This window comes from Megachile rotundata, chromosome 12 (genome assembly GCF_050947335.1).
Source record: "Megachile rotundata isolate GNS110a chromosome 12, iyMegRotu1, whole genome shotgun sequence".
In the NCBI taxonomy this organism is placed as follows: domain Eukaryota; kingdom Metazoa; phylum Arthropoda; class Insecta; order Hymenoptera; family Megachilidae; genus Megachile; species Megachile rotundata.
Window position 1 is genome coordinate 6,915,539 of NC_134994.1, and position 16,775 is coordinate 6,932,313.

Consider the following 16,775-nt stretch of genomic DNA (forward strand, 5'->3'; position numbering starts at 1 on the left):
CTACAATCAACTTTGAATAATGATAATTTCATACCTTTTATATGTATCCATATCATTACTTTGTTTTAAAAAACAAAACATAGCAATGATAACAAAACTTAAAGTTATTATTAACTTTAAATGTTACAGCAAAATTTAAAGTTAAACAGTTCTATTATTAAATACATAAGAATATATAACAATATTTTAAGAAACGATTACTCATTGAAGCAATCAACAACATACAACTTAAATGACTTAAAACATTGTTCACTGATAAATAAATCGATTTGCCATTTTTAACACGACAAAAACACTTAGGAATGTTAGTACACTGACACTAACTAGTGTACTGAATATACTAGTGATGATACCTCATATTTATTCAACATAACAAATGAAACAATCGAAAAAATGTCTCTCGAAACTTCCCATCCTGAACGCCTCTGCAACAAGTTGTACAGTGCAGCCGAATCGATCGAGAGAACAGACACAAAAAACCTGCGCAAGCGTCCTCAGCTCTGTTCTCCAAGCGCACTACAATGTTGATGCAGACCTTTCCTCGACTTCGAAGGATGACCATGGCGCCCGGCAAACCCATCGTGGTGCACACAGAGCTCGAAATCCTGGGCGACTACAGTCTCCAGTTAAACAGATGGATGCTGAAGGCGATCGGTGCCTGGCCAAAATCGCATTCCACGAAATTCGAAAAGATCGTTTCGATACTTCTGATCATAACCTGTTACTTCTTCGTGCTGATCACCGTACTTCCTTGCATACTGCACCTGATCTTCGAAGACGACGACCTTCGCACGAAGGTGATAATCCTGGGTCCCCTGAGCCACTGGTTCCTCGGGGGTGTCGGTTACACCACATTGCTCGTTCACAACAAGGAAATAAAATGGTGCGTCGATCAGGTGAAGAGTGATTGGAGAAACGCGACCAGACCGGAAGTGCAACAACTGATGCTGAAGGACGCGAAGTTCGGTCGTTACGTGGTAGCCTTTTGCGCGACCCTCACAGAATTTTCGGCCGCGTGCTTCACCCTGGTGAGGGCTCTGACCACCGAGGTTATTGTGGTCGGAAACGAAACCAGGATCATGCGCATGTTGCCGTGTGTGCCCTACAGGGAACTGGTACCAGTTCACACCAGCCCCACATACGAACTCATGCTTGTTGCGCAGTTTGTTTCGGGTTTCATCATAAGCTGTGCTTTTGTTGGGGCTTTCAGCTTGGCTACTGTGTTCACGATTCATACGCATAGTCAGCTGAACGTGCTCATGATGTCGATTACGGAGCTTGTTGATGAGTCTAGGGAGAAGAGCTTCGAGAGGGATATCGGGGCTGTCGTCAGGAAACACTTATCAATTTTCAGGTAGGATTCACATTTATATGCATGATGGGGTTTTCAATCATGGTTTGAAGAAAAATTCAAAATTTCACGAAAGCAATTTACTCTTTTACTATTTCACTCTCACAAAGTTTACACGAAAAATGTTAACTTGTAAATTAATTTTAACATACATTCACTGTTTTTTAAAAATGAAAGACACTTATAGATCTTGCTATTTTTATTGAACGGTGGTTCAACCATTATTTTTTCTTATTTAAACTTAAACTAGAAAACTAAAGATTTAAACTTAATCTAGAAAACTTCAAATGAGGGTTAAACTGTTATTGAAAACCCAGCATTAGATCTGTGATATAAATTTTGTCAACAAGTATGTTATTTGCAGTTTCATATCGCATATAGAGGCAATAATGAACGAGATATGCTTCATGGAACTATTCAAGTGCACATTTAGTATATGCCTCCTCGGATATTACATACTTATGGTATGAAAAGTTGTGAGAGCGGGTATCTCGAAAGTGTATGCTGCATTTCACTATTAATTGTTTTGAATGTCTTTCAATAAATGTGTTCTCTATTAGCGAAGAAGTTGTAGGTGTATAATTAATCAACATATTAAATTTTATTTTGTAACATTTTATTACAATCTAGATTCTAGAACATCGTATTACACTAAATTCGAGTGTTCAATATTTAAAAAATTAATAAAATATTAATTTAGAAAATTATTTTTATAGGAATGGGCTCAGCAAGATTTTCGTACTATGACTGGTTATATCTCTGTGTTTAGTTCAATGACCTTCAATATTTTTATGTTATGTTTTATCGGTGAGACGATAAAGGAACAGGCAAGTGTACAATGCAAATTTTTAGGAAGTATATAATATAATTAATTATGATGATTAATGATCGTAATGAACAGTGTAATAAAGTCGGTGAAGCTGTCTACATGTCGAATTGGTATTATTTGCGCGAGAAAGATGTTCTTGATCTGATGTTGATCATTTCGAGATCTTGTGTGGAGACTAATATCACTGCTGGAAAAATAGTTCATATGTCGTTTTATACTTTTACTGGTGTACGTTTCCCTAATTTTAGGGCACAAAGAAATAGGGTTCGTTTTAAACGTATGATTCTTAACATTCTAGGTTATGAAATCTGCATTCGCTTATTTAAATATATTGCTACAAACGATATGACACAAGTGCTGCGTTAAATTTGTAGTAAAATTTGTTGAATGAGTTGAGAGGCCAAAATCTAGTTATTAAATAATTGTGAACAATCTAAAATTGGTCTCGTTTATTTCCATTCTATATATGTGCACTTATTCATTATTATTGTACTTGCAAAATTTTAGGTGAAGCTTCAGACAAATATAGAAAGCACAATATTTACGGTAAAAATTAAATAGAGGTTATGTTTTATATTTTAGAAACCAAACTTCTTAACTTTTTGCAGTATGTCGGTAATACTATGTATTAAACTGAGTATTAATATTTTCAAATTGATTTATTTGAACTTCATGAAACACATTTTGCACTGTCAATTAATTTAACCTGATAAGAAGATTTAACCTGATATAAAAAATAAAACAACGTTCTAATTAACAAATATACTTTGATGATCCCTGTTGAAGATACTAAGTTGCTGGTAAACATAAACTAACATATAACTTTGCAAGATGATTTTTCTAAAAAAATGAGTGAACAAAAAATTCTTCAATTATATTCTTAAGCTATATACCACTTTATCCAACAAACGTTGTTTTCATTTAAAAAAAAAATCAACTCAATGTCTCATGTTATGTATAAACAATATTCTTAAAGATCTAAATCTGATCTAATCCAAAAGTTGTACACTATCATCGAACATAATCACAAATAATTGCATAACTGATGCAAATAATATACGTATATTACTTCAAGCACAGTAATATACGTCGCTAACCCTTATGACACACAGTTGATCAAAGTTCTACCGTATTATGAAAGTGTAGCTGAAAATAATAGCTGATAAAGTTTTAGGACAAATAAACACCCTCCGTCCTACAACCTATAATCATTAACTTACCATCATACACGCGATTCAAAACCAGTATCTACTTCTGCTACAAGTTCACAATTCAGACGTATCGATCGACATATGTTACACATCTGTGCAAATGTTATTTACTTACGCAGATCAAGGTGTTTGATTTCATGACACTTTAGTATCAATTTCATGGTAACATGACACTGTGGTATCAATTATATGGTAACATGACACTGCAACATCAATTACATGGTAACATGACACTGTAGTATCAATTACATGGTTTCATAACACTGTAGTATCAATTTCATGGTTTCATGACACTGTAGTATCAATTACATGGTAACATAACACCGTAGTATCAATTACATGGTAACATGACACTGTAGTATCAATTACATGTTTTCATGACACATGGTAGTATCAATTACATGTTTTCATGACACAAGTTAGTATCAATTATACCAAATATGTTGCACAAATATGTAGTCACGCAGTCACGTCATTGCACGAAGCATGAAGCAAACCTAAAATGACTGACGAACAATGGTTCATCGTCGAATCGCATTTGTCATTGTTAACGGAACAAACAGGTCACTAATAAAACGTCATAGCTAAATGTTATACTTACCCTAAATAAAAATTTATTCAGTCCACCAACTAAAAGTACAATGAATCCATAAAATGTCCCATACATTTCTCTGCAACCCGACGAACAGTAACCAGTTGCAAACACAAACGCCACTGCAACAAGTTGCACAGCCGAATCGATCGTTTAGATACAAAAACCTGCGCAAGCGTTCTCAGCTCTGTTCTCCAAGCATTCACCCAAGAAAGTTGTCCATTCAGTTCTATCTTTGACACCGAAGGGCAACCATGACGCCCGGCAAACCCATCGTGGTACACACAGAGCTCGAAATCCTGGGCGACTACAGCCTCCAGTTAAACAGATGGATGCTGTCGGCGATCGGTGCCTGGCCAAAATCGCAATCCACAAAATTCGAAAAAATCGTTTCGATACTTTTGATCGTAACCTGTTACTTCTTCGTGCTGATCACCGTACTTCCTTGCATACTGCACCTGATCTTCGAAGACGACGACCTTCGCACGAAGGTGATAATCCTGGGTCCCCTAAGTCACTGGTTCCTCGGGGGTGTCGGTTACACCACATTGCTCGTTCACAACAAGGAAATAAAATGGTGCGTCGATCAGGTGAAGAGTGATTGGAGAAACGCGACCAGACCGGAAGTGCAACAACTGATGCTGAAGGACGCAAAGTTCGGTCGCTACGTGGTAGCCTTTTGCGCGACCCTCATGCAATGTGCTGTTGCGTGGTTCAGCACGGGGAAAGCTTTGACCACCGAGATCATTATGGTCGGAAACGAAACCAGGATCATGCGCATGTTACCGTGTACGGCCTACAGGAAACTGATACCAGTTCACACTAGTCCCACATATGAACTTGTACTTATCGCACAGTACATTTCTGGGGTTATCGTGAACAATGCGTTTGCTGGCGCTTTTAGCTTGGCTACGGTGTTTACTATTCATGCTCATAGTCAGTTGAATGTGCTCATGATGTCGATTACGGAACTTGTGGACCGGTCTAGGGGGCAGAAGAGTTTCGGGCTGAATGATATCGATGCTATCGTGGAGAAACATCTGTCTATTTACAGGTAATGTATGAATCGTTCTGGAGGACCGGTTTTTCGATCATGATTAAAATAGATATTTGAAGCTAGAGTATGGTCAAATAATTTATTCTTCGTTTTTGTTAAATTTCTATTTTTTAATCAGACTACAAGATATATCGAATTTGTAAATTTGTAATTAAATTGTAAAATTAAGTTTGACACACGATCGACATTTTTAAGGACCAAACTAGTAAAGTAAACTATTACCACGACTTTGATACATTTATTAAACGACATTCTGAACCATCATTTCTTAATTTTAAATCTTAAGCTTAAAATGTGTAAATCTGAGTTTGAACCTTGATCTAAATTATAAAATAGACTTAAGCTATTCTTGAAAAACCGGTCCAATGCTACATTACAGAACTTTGTCAACAAATTTATTAATTGCAGTTTCATATCGCATATAGAGGCAATAATGAACGAGATATGCTTCATGGAATTATTCAAGTGTACATTTAGCGTATGCCTCCTAGGATATTATATACTCATGGTACGCTAAAAATTGAGGAATTTGCAAAGTGTCATTCTGTATTTTTTCAATTGTCTCCAAATGCAACTTTGAACTCTAAGAGACTCAAAATATTGCATGAAACAATTTTAGACAATGAAGTTATGCACATAGAAGAAAATTCATGGATAAAACCTTGTCAAATGTTTTTCTAGGAATGGGCTCAACAGGATTTTCGATCAATGACCACTTACATATCTGTACTCAGTTCAATGACCTTCAATATCTTTATGTTATGTTTTATCGGTGAAACTATAATGGAACAGGCAAGTTTACAATGACAATTTTCACGAAATATATATAATTAATCATGATCATAATAAACAGTGCAATAAAGTTGGCGAAGCCGTCTACATGTCCAATTGGTATTATTTACGTGAGAAAGATATTCTTAAACTAATGTTGATCATTTCGAGGTCTTGTATGGAGACTAAAATCACTGCTGGAAAAGTAGTTCACATGTCCTTTTATACTTTTACTGGTGTACGTTTTTTTTTATTTTTGAAACGCACAAAATGAGATCGTTCGTTTCAAACGTATCTTAACATTTTAGGTTATGAAATCTGCATTCGCTTATTTAAACATTTTACTACAAATGATATGACACAAGTTGCGTTCAATTTGTAGTAAAATGATGGTTTACTGAATGAAAGGGGCAAAATCTAGTTATTAAATAATTATGAACAATGTAAGAGTGTTGTTCTTAACCTTATTTACATATCGTTTACATACTTCACTACTGTTAGCCTCTTCATTTTACAAAATAAAATTCTTAAAAAATTATTTTACAAATTTACAAAAATTCTTACAAAACTTTTTATAAATAAAAGAAAATAGTACCGTCATACTCACCTGGAAGTTAAATAGAAGCTCCGTAGTTACGGTCTAAGAGGTGACTTTTAATCTTGAAGTACGGTCGCAAGAAAAATATACATTTTAAACTAACAATAAGTATTAAGATATTCAAATTCATTTTAATTCCATAAAATAAATAAAGCTACACTGTAACATTGCATAGTTTTTGAAAGTCGCTACTAAAAATATTAGCTTGACAGTAAACATAGTCTAACACCTTGGCATTTTCACCTTTGCAAAATGGCAAAAATAAAAAATAGAAATTCGACTATATTTTTGAACCACAAAACATTTTACACTCAGAACGTTATTTCAATTAAAAACAAAACCAACTAATTAAATCATCACCAACTTGTCATGTCAACCTTATATTCTTCAGGGTAAAAATTGTGTACCCCATGCAAATAATTGCATAACTGATCTCCGATCATAATCACACCAATCCTTTTACACAGTAACTACATCATGGTGCACTGTATATCAAAACAACGACGAGTAACAGTCGATAAAGCTTTAACCAGCAAATAATTGCCTCCGTTCCAACCTATAATCTCCCTTCACCACACAATTGACAACTACGAACATCTACCTCTGCAACAAGTTGCACAGTCCCGGCAAATCGATCGTCCGCTAAACATCTGCGCAAGCGTTTACCTGTCGCGTAAATACAACATCGTTGATTCAGTAATTTCTTCGACTTCGATGAGTAGCCATGAGCAACGAGTTTATGGTTCAGAAGTTTATTTCTCAGAAGGAGCTCGATGGTCTGAGCGACTATAGTCTCCAGCTGAACCGCTGGCTGTTAAAACCAATAGGTGTTTGGCCGAAATCGTTCTACACGTCCAACATCGAAAAAATTGTTTCCTTAATTTCGAACATGATCTGTTACTGTTCGATCGTGATCACGGTCGTTCCTTGCATACTGCATCTGACGTTCGAGGACATTGATTTTCGTACGAAGCTGAAGGTGTTTGGTCCCATGACGCACTGGTTCGCTGGGGGAATTAATTACACCACGTTGTTGGTACGCGGCGAAGAAATTCGTCACTGTATGAAACAAATGCAGAATGATTGGCGAACTGTGAGCAGTCCGGAAGTGCAGCAGGTGATGTTGAAGGACGCGAAATTTGGTCGCAACATGGCTACGTTCTGCACCGTCTTCATGCAGGGAGGGGTTCTGTGCTACTGCGCCGCCATGGCGTTAACCAAGGAAATCGTTCAAGTCGGAAACGAAACCAGGACCATACACACGTTGCCAATTGCGGTTTACAAGAAGCTAATACCCGTGGATACGAGTCCCACTAATGAGATTGTTCTTGCGGTGCAAGTTTTGGCCGCCATCATCGTTAACTGTACCGTTGTTGGGGCTTTCAGCTTGGCCATTGTGTTCGCGGCACATGCTCATGGTCAATTGGATGTGTTGAACATGTGGATCACGGAGTTTGTGGATCAATCGAGGAATTCAAGTAAGAAAGTACGGTGGAATGGCATTGGAGTGTTCGTGAATAACCATACCAACGTTTTAAGGTAATTTTGTGTGTTTAAAGTCGTGTTGGTTTTTGTTAAACTTTGATTGGTTGCAGTTTTATAGAACACATTGAGCATGTGATGAATGTGATATGCTTTACGGAACTGTGTCAGTGTACGATGTCTATATGCTTTCTTTGTTATTATATTCTTACGGTAGGTTGAAAAGGGTTGGGAATATAGTGGGCTCTTGGTATATTGCAGGTGATAAGATTGAAGCGTTAAGGTCAGAAGATGTGACGAATAGAACACGTTGACAATATGATGCATGTCAAATTTGATGTGTATAAAATTCAGTACGTATTGAATAATTCCGATTATAACGTATTCCAAGTATCACATGTGTCAAATATAACATATGTCAAATATAACATGTGTCAAATACGACACATGCTAAGTTCAACACATGACAAATACAACACGTACTAAATACAGTGCATGTCGAATATGACATATTCCAAATATCATATGTGCCAAATACAACATGTGTCAAATGTAATATGTGCCAAATACAACACATGTTATGTTCAACACATGACTAATACAACACGTACTGAATACAGTGCATGTCGAATATGACATATTCTAAATATCATACGTGACAAATACAACATATGTCAAATATAACATGTGTCAAATACGACACATGCTAAGTTCAACACATGACTAATACAACACGTACTGAATACAGTGCATGTCGAATATGACATATTCTAAATATCATACGTGACAAATACAACATATGTCAAATATAACATGTGTCAAATACAACACATGCTAAGTTCAACACATGACTAATAAAACACGTACTGAATACAGTGCATGTCGAATATGACACATTCCAAATATCATACGTGATAAATACAACATATGTCAAATATAACATGTGTCAAATACAACACATGCTAAGTTCAACACATGACTAATACAACACGTACTGAATACAGTGCATGTCGAATATGACACATTCCAAATATCATATGTGACAAATATAATATGTGCCAAATACAACACATGTTATGTTCAACACATGATAAAAACAACACGTACTGAATACAGTATATGTCGAATATGATAGATTCCAAATACAACATATGTCAAATGCAACACACGCCAAGTACAGCATATGTCAAATACAATGCGTACCAAATACAACATATGTCAAATGCAACACGTGTCAATACAACATCACTCAATAATACCAATATAATATTCAGACTTCAACACAGATAATTCGCAATTGCAATACAACAAAAGAGGGCGCCAGAAGTGCGCATAAAGACAGCCTTAAAACCTGCAATATAACAAGAGTCTCCTACACACAAACCACTATTATAAGAACAAATATCAAAACATATTCAGCGTTTCAACATCAATACTCTTCAATTTTATTTTATCGACCCAAAATGAAATTGCATATTCTTTCAGGAATGGCATGAACACGATATTCATAATTTGACCACATACGTAATTATACTTGTTTCCGTGACTTTCAACGTTTTCATAATGTGTTATGTCGGTGAATTATTAACGAAACAGGTAACGTTTTAATCAGTAGCACAACGTATGATTTAAAATATCGTCTCGATTCATTAACTGAATTTTTAACAGTGCAACAGAATTGCCGATGTGATTTATTCGACAAATTGGTATTATTTACCTTGTAAAAACGTTCTCGATCTAACAGTGATCATCACGAGGTCAAGTATGGTAACCAAAATCACAGCTGGGAAAATAATTTACATGTCCATGTACACTTTCGGTGCTGTAAGTCCTTTTATTTACGTGAACATGGTATTTGAACAATTTTAAGAGATCTTACTATTCCAGGTGCTAAAAACATCTTTCACATATTTAAACATACTTCGACAAATGACGTGACATAAATGTATTTACTGTAAGTTCTGCGTTAATTAGCGGTCTGTAGAAGTTCAAATAGATGTTTCAAGTAGTCTCTAGCTTTCACTTATTCAAAATATCGCACTAGACATTCTGTATCACTCACATGATTAATATTTAGAAACATTAATACTTGGATAACCGACTATACTGTATTTACATTACAGTCACATTAAATTACAGCCACGTTGTTATTAACTTTTAATTAAATTTATATTATATTTTTAACGCGAAAGGGTTTTTTACATCTGAATTTTTATATGGATAATTATGAGTACTAATTAAATTTAAAAATCTTATAATTTTGATATACACATTTTTATACGAGCGAACATTAAAAATATACTGATGACATTTGATCATATTAATTTGAGTTTACATTCTACCCACACAATTTTATTCTTAAAACAATATACAAAGTATACTTACCTCCACATCTCATTAAACATAAATTCCGATTAATACAAAACCAACATTACCACTGCCCCAACCACAAATCTAAAAAGACCGAGTACTCGCGTCCCGCAATCATCGACAGAACGATGTATACTAAAACACAATTTCACCGTAACCGCAACAAGTAGCAGAGCGCAAATCGATCGCACATTCGCGCAGGCGTTGAGCTTACTCTAATCATCCCCATACAAAATCCTCGATTCAGTGGTTTTGCAACTTCGGTGCACGATCATGATCGACGAGTCGACCATCCAGCAGAATCCCATCGGTCTGAGCGATTACAGTCTTCAGCTGAACAGGTGGTTCCTGAAACCGATAGGTGCCTGGCCAGTTTTGACCTCCAGAAACGAAAAAATCGTTTCATTAACACTAAACGTAATTTGTTACTGCTCCATTCTGGTCACCGTAGTTCCCTGTTTACTGCGTATCTTCCTCGAGGACGATGACCTTCTCGCGAAGCTGAAAATGACGGGCGCCATGAGCCACTGTTTCGCAGGCGGTCTTAACTACACCACGCTGCTTTTACGCAGGAAGGAGATACATTATTGCATTAAACAGATTAACAGTGACTGGAGAACCGTGAAGAGACCCGATGCGCAGCAGGTGATGCTGAAGGACGCGAAATTCGGCCGCAGCGTGGCGGCCTTCTGCGCCATTTTCATGCAGGGCGGCGTTTTCTGCTTCAGCGTCGCTACAGTGTTCACCATGGAAATTGTTCAAGTGGGAAACGAAACCAGAGCCGTGCACACATTTCCGTGTCCAGCGTATAGAAAGTTGATACCGGTTGATAATAATTTTTTATGCGAAATTTTTCTTGCGGTGCAATTTCTGTGCGTTTTTGTTGTGAATTCGACTATCGTCGGAGCCTTCAGTCTGGCTATAGTGTTCGCGTCTCACGTGTACGGGCAATTGGATATCCTTATGGTGTGGGTCACCGAGTATGTGAATAAATCGGAGGAGATGCATAAAAATCGGTGGAATCAAATTGGAGTGTTCGTGGAGAATCATGTGAAAATACTGAGGTAATTTTGAGGGGGTTCGTGGAGAGTTTTTGTATTAAATTTTGGGTTTTTAGCTTTATAGCGCATATTGAACAAGTGATGAGTCCCATTTGCCTGTCGGAGCTGTGCCAATGTACGCTAAGCATGTGCACTCTTTGCTATTATATTATTATGGTATGTTATTTCAAGGTTTTTGTTTGTACAATTTTACATGTGAAAATTTTTCGTATTTAGTCGTACAATTTGGGGTACTTTTGTTTATTGGTTTTTGTGAGGACTATGACTTGAGATGTGAAAAGTTTGAAGAATTATTGTAGGGTAAGCTTTCTCTGTTTGCAAATTTATTTCCACATTTTTACGTTTATAAATTTGCAAGTTACTAAATTAATGAGATATGAAATATTTAAATTTGTTGAGTACTGAATTGTTTAGTTTATAAATTTCCAAATTGGAAAGTCACAAAAATAGTAAATTAGCAAATTACCAAGTCACAGAAATATTAAATTAGTAAATTACCAAGTCACAAAAATTGTAAATTAGCAAATTACCAAGTCACAGAAATATTAAATTAGTAAATTACCAAGTCACAAAAATACTAAATTAGCAAATTGCCAAATCACAAAAATACTAAATTAGCAAATTACAAAGTCACAAAAATAGTAAATTAGCAAATTACCAAGTCACAAAAATACTAAATTAACAAATCAACAAATGACCAAAATAAGCAAATTATCAAATTATCAATCTATCAGTTTATCAAGTTATTAAATTATCAAATTATCAAAAAGCACATCTCATAATGTTGAAAAAATAAACCCTCTTCAAATCAATCACAATGAAAATCGTATACTTACCTACGCTTCCTGACGTTCACATTTTCCAACCCTCGTCAAGTCATCCCCTATAAATATAAAATTGATAATGAAAATACGTAGGACTTTTAAATTATTTACCTACTTATTTACACAATTTAATTTAGTTAAATTAATTAAAATTATTTACTTGTATCTCTTCTCGTTACATAAATACAAAATAATCTTTTTTAGGAATGGGAGGAGCATGACGTTCAGAATTTAACTTCTTACGCCATGATACTAGTTTCCGTCACATTCAACGTTTTTATAATGTGTTATATCGGCGAAGTACTAATGGAACAGGTAAAAAATACAATTAATAAAAACTATTTACAATAATTATCCGAAAGAAATGCTTAACAGTGCAACCGAGTTGCTGATGTGGTTTACATGACAAATTGGTACTGTATGCCTTATAGAAGTATCCTTGACCTAATTCTAATCATTAGCAGATCGAATGTGGTGACTAAAATCACTGCTGGAAAAGTAATTTATATGTCCATATACACTTTCGGTGACGTGAGTATTTCTAGTAACCATTTTTATGATAAATACAAATCACTTGAATAACATTTCATTCGTTCAAAGATAAAATGAGAACAATATTACAGGTGTTAAAGACAGCCTTCACGTATTTAAACATACTGCGGCAAACGACGTGACGCAAATAAGTCAATTAACTTGTATAGAGATCTGTAGAGAGATGTAGAATTTTCAGACACAGCAATGATAACTTTGATGAGAAAATAAATAATTACGTAGGTTATTGTATGTATGTAGAATTTATTACGGTAAAAGCAAATCTAGTTTCTTTTGTACCAAGGTATAAAACTTTACTTCTTTAAAATGTTTGCTTCAACATGTTTTCTTCTATTTAGTTTTCAATTTAATAATTTGGAAGATTAGAAATATGAAAATTTTCGAATTTACGGATTCAAGAGTCCAGAATTACAAATTTAAAGGATATAAAAAATTTCAAGGTTCCAAAATTTAAACTTATTTTAAATTCTGGAATTGCAAGATTTCAAGATAATGAAACTTCAAACCTTCAAACATAGAAATTTACTAACATAGAAATGTAGAAGAGTGATATGCAAAGTTACAAATTTAAAAAGCACCGCGATCACCACAAGCTTATTCACTTTCACAAAACACCCTCGCTCACCTTTACTATTTAGAATACTATTAGAATACTAATAGTTATATCTTATTTAGAATACTAACTTATCTCCCAAATGTTGCTGTCCATTCTCAACATAGTTCACAAGCACTCAATATTTCAAGCCACCACAAACGCAAGGCGATCGCGTTGCACCGCATCCGCACCTCCGCCGAAGAAAACATCAACTGCACCCTCGTGCAACAGTGCGGGACGAAGATAGCACATGCGCGATGGCGAGGTCCTTCGATAATCGATGTGTCGCCTGGCTGTCAGTTGTGCGTGCACTTTCGACAGCACAGTGTCATAATGAACGCACTCAGCGATTTATCGTTGGAGAACGATTGGATGTACAGTATCCAGATGAATCGTTGGTTCCTGAAACCGATCGGTGTCTGGCCTCTGTCGTTGTCCGTGACCACCTTCGGAAAACTGAATTCCATAATTCTCGCGTTGATCAGCAGCTTCTTGATAGGATTTCTCCTGGTCCCGTGCGCGTTGTGTACCCTGCTCGACAAAACGGGGGACCTGGACACTAAAGTAAAGATGATCGGTCCCCTCAGTTTCTGCATGATGTCGACCTTTAAATATTACATCCTCGCTTCGAGGGGCGGGAAAATCAGCGAGTGCATCGAAAGCATGCGTTCGGATTGGGCTAAAACTCGTTCGGCGGGGTATGAAGAGGACAGAGAGATCATAATCGACTGCGCGAGGGTTGGCAGATCGATCGCCATCATCTGCGCTGGTTTCATGTACTCCGGTGGATGCTTTTATACCGCCGTGATGCCGCTGTACTCCAAACGAACGGAGATCATCGATAACGAGACTGTGAGGTCTCAGACCTTTCCGATTTATAGACGCCTTCTTGATCCACGTACTACACCCTCGGTCGAGATCGTGCAGTTCATGCAATGCTTGGCGGCGTTTGTGATGTATTCCGTTACCGTTGGTTCTTGCAGTCTGGCTGCGGTTTTTGTCATGCACGCTTGTGGACAGTTTAGGATTCTTGTGATGAAATTGCAGAGATTGGTTGATGGGGCGACAGGGAAGAATAGAGTTAGAACGTATGAACATCGACTGGGGGATATTGTTGAACATCATTTGCAGATACTTAGGTAATGAATTTTGTTCTTGCGGTGGATTTTAATTTTATATATTATAATTTTCCTTGTGATGTTATAATGCAATACGTTATAATTTTACTTGCAAAATGATTATAATATAATACATTATAACTTTACCTGCAAGAAAACTGTAATACATATAATACATTATAACTTTGCTGGCAAGAGGACTATAATACAATGTACCATAATTTCACTTACAAGAAGATTATAATGTAATACATTGCAATTTTATTTGCAAAGGATATAAAATATAATATATAATAATTTTACTTGCAAAACCATTATAACGTGATACATCATAGTTTATCTGTGAGAGAATTATAATGTAACACGTCATTTTTTTTGTAAGAAGATTATAATGTAATATATTCTTGTAACTACCATGTATGTATAAAGTATATAGTAATGGTGCGAATTTTAATCTGTAAATTATTTCCTGTAATACTTGTTGAAGTGGCTTAGTCGAAATTTGATCTGAACCTGTAAAGATCGTGTGAAGGTCAACGAATATTAAATAAAAAATATTTAAAGATGTTGCATTCGTGAATAAAAATGGATCATTACACATACACGTACATGTGATACAAGACATACATATGTATACATATGTGTACTTAATAGTACAACATATGTTGTATCACATGTGAAGATATGCATATGTACATGTGCACATAATGATACGTGATATGCATATATGACATGTGATGTTGTATACATGTACAAGATATTTATCAAAAAATTCTTCATACAATACCTATACAACAGCTATACATATATGTATAAAAAAACATAACATAATTATGTTTAATACATTTTACTAGTATTAAATGCTACATAATTATTAATTAATATGCAATATCCATTAATTGCTGTAATAACGAAAAACTTACTAAAATTATACATAAAACATTGTCATTATAAATAAATTGACTACGTATCTCCTTCATCTGAGGTCCTTTACAAACAAAGATATATTAACTCTTTAATGACCCGCTCATATCTAATGCGTGTGATGGTCCCAAAGGTTCTTACCCTTTGTGTGATGATTGAACGTAAACGTAAAATATTAAATTTCTTGTATTAAATGTGTTGTTATTTTCATTTATTTCCTATGAATATAAAGTTTCCTTAAATCAATTTTTTAAAAATATTGCCAGGCCCTGACGTTTGACTGCATACACGTGCGGCCATTAAAGTGTTAATATTCTAAAACCCGCAATTTTGAAAATAAAAAGTAAACATCGTGAATGATTTTCAGGTTCATATCTCGAGTGGAAGATCTCCTAAACGAGATCTGTCTGGTCGAAGTAGTTGGTTGCACAATGAACATATGCTTTCTGGGTTATTATTTGCTTACGGTAAAAAAAAATTCACATGTTTCAATTTTGTTTTCGTTTTATTATAAATAATCTTTTCTCTAGGAATGGGAACAAAGTGAAGCTATAGGAACACTGACTTACTGTCTTTTTTTCATTTCTTTGACGTTCAATATTTTCATACTATGTTACATCGGTGAAATTTTATCAGAACAGGTATATGATTTTTATAATAAATAATGAACATGAATTTTACCTGCATGCAGAGGAGAAATTTTTCGTAATTCAATTTTATAGTGCCAAAATGTCGGGTTATCGGCTTGTATGATCGACTGGTATCGTTTCAGAGAGAAAAAAGCACTGGGACTGATATTGATAGTTGCGATATCAAACTCTTCCACTAAATTGACGGCTGGAAAACTCGTTGAATTATCTCTGAGCAATTTCTGTAGTGTGAGTAGCTTAGGAAAGATGCTCAAAACATTCTTCATAAAATGGCAATATTTACCTTCTAAGGAACGGAAGATACATTTACTTAAAATATAAAAAAAATATATACTTTCTGTTAATAATCTGCCTCCATAATTTTTGAAAAAGATCTACAAATCAGTGAAAGATCACAAAATCAGCAAATTCGTTGACCACTTTTAAACATCTTCCCTTAACTCAGTTTTAGATATCTTCAGATTGCAAACTTTAAATACTATCATATTTGATAAAAATATTTTTTCTCACAGGTATTCAAATCGTCGCTGGCATACTTGAGCTTACTCCGCACGCTCACAACGTAAAAACAAATCATATTTTATTAATCTCAGGACGAAACATTGTAGATATGAAAATGTTGTTATTAATTACTAATTGTTGGATGAATAAATGACTGACTGACAGTCGTATTAGACATTTGAAGTTGTTAGAATTATTTCGAGAAATAAGAGACCCAGAGTTTCATATCCTTCCCATCAGAAAAAAAGCAAACAATTAGCAATAACTAAAAATAAACTAAATTAGCAAT

At 35.2% G+C, this 16,775-nt stretch overlaps 6 protein-coding genes across 8 annotated transcripts; all 6 read left to right on the plus strand.

The window, feature by feature from the left end:
• Positions 1 to 11: 11 nt before the first annotated feature.
• On the plus strand, positions 12 to 2,214 carry LOC100876860 (uncharacterized). The gene is made up of 3 exons (XM_076537716.1): positions 12 to 1,354; positions 1,716 to 1,815; positions 2,068 to 2,214. The coding sequence occupies exons 1-3, from the start codon at positions 522 to 524 to the stop codon at positions 2,212 to 2,214; spliced, it is 1,080 nt and encodes a 359-aa protein (XP_076393831.1). The 5' UTR covers positions 12 to 521.
• An 11-nt stretch (positions 2,215 to 2,225) lies between these two features.
• Positions 2,226 to 2,636, plus strand: LOC143265463 (uncharacterized). The gene is made up of 2 exons (XM_076537719.1): positions 2,226 to 2,408; positions 2,479 to 2,636. Exons 1-2 carry the CDS (start codon positions 2,226 to 2,228, stop codon positions 2,527 to 2,529), a joined length of 234 nt encoding a protein of 77 aa, XP_076393834.1. The 3' UTR covers positions 2,530 to 2,636.
• A 1,107-nt stretch (positions 2,637 to 3,743) lies between these two features.
• Positions 3,744 to 5,916, plus strand: LOC100876972 (uncharacterized). Of its 2 annotated transcripts, none has more exons than XM_076537717.1 (3): positions 3,744 to 5,037; positions 5,449 to 5,548; positions 5,722 to 5,916. In XM_076537717.1, the coding sequence occupies exons 1-3, from the start codon at positions 4,238 to 4,240 to the stop codon at positions 5,845 to 5,847; spliced, it is 1,026 nt and encodes a 341-aa protein (XP_076393832.1). In that variant the 5' UTR covers positions 3,744 to 4,237; the 3' UTR covers positions 5,848 to 5,916. The 2 variants fall into 2 exon arrangements, with proteins under 2 accessions (XP_076393832.1, XP_076393833.1); XM_076537718.1 differs by having other exon boundaries at positions 5,466 to 5,548; positions 5,722 to 5,857.
• Positions 5,917 to 6,713: 797 nt separating this feature from the next.
• Positions 6,714 to 10,204, plus strand: LOC100876750 (uncharacterized). The gene is made up of 5 exons (XM_003700794.3): positions 6,714 to 7,948; positions 8,005 to 8,104; positions 9,377 to 9,487; positions 9,560 to 9,715; positions 9,779 to 10,204. The coding sequence occupies exons 1-5, from the start codon at positions 7,134 to 7,136 to the stop codon at positions 9,827 to 9,829; spliced, it is 1,233 nt and encodes a 410-aa protein (XP_003700842.2). The 5' UTR covers positions 6,714 to 7,133; the 3' UTR covers positions 9,830 to 10,204.
• A 60-nt stretch (positions 10,205 to 10,264) lies between these two features.
• Positions 10,265 to 12,929, plus strand: LOC100876859 (odorant receptor 10-like). The gene is made up of 5 exons (XM_003700795.2): positions 10,265 to 11,325; positions 11,379 to 11,478; positions 12,351 to 12,461; positions 12,522 to 12,677; positions 12,770 to 12,929. The coding sequence occupies exons 1-5, from the start codon at positions 10,535 to 10,537 to the stop codon at positions 12,818 to 12,820; spliced, it is 1,209 nt and encodes a 402-aa protein (XP_003700843.2). The 5' UTR covers positions 10,265 to 10,534; the 3' UTR covers positions 12,821 to 12,929.
• A 274-nt stretch (positions 12,930 to 13,203) lies between these two features.
• Positions 13,204 to 16,668, plus strand: LOC100877195 (odorant receptor 10-like). 2 transcript variants are annotated; one of them, XM_003700884.2, is made up of 5 exons: positions 13,204 to 14,432; positions 15,703 to 15,802; positions 15,866 to 15,976; positions 16,058 to 16,213; positions 16,498 to 16,668. In XM_003700884.2, exons 1-5 carry the CDS (start codon positions 13,627 to 13,629, stop codon positions 16,549 to 16,551), a joined length of 1,227 nt encoding a protein of 408 aa, XP_003700932.2. In that variant the 5' UTR covers positions 13,204 to 13,626; the 3' UTR covers positions 16,552 to 16,668. The 2 variants fall into 2 exon arrangements, with proteins under 2 accessions (XP_003700932.2, XP_076393821.1); XM_076537706.1 differs by having other exon boundaries at positions 16,058 to 16,668.
• The last annotated feature ends 107 nt before the right edge of the window (positions 16,669 to 16,775 follow it).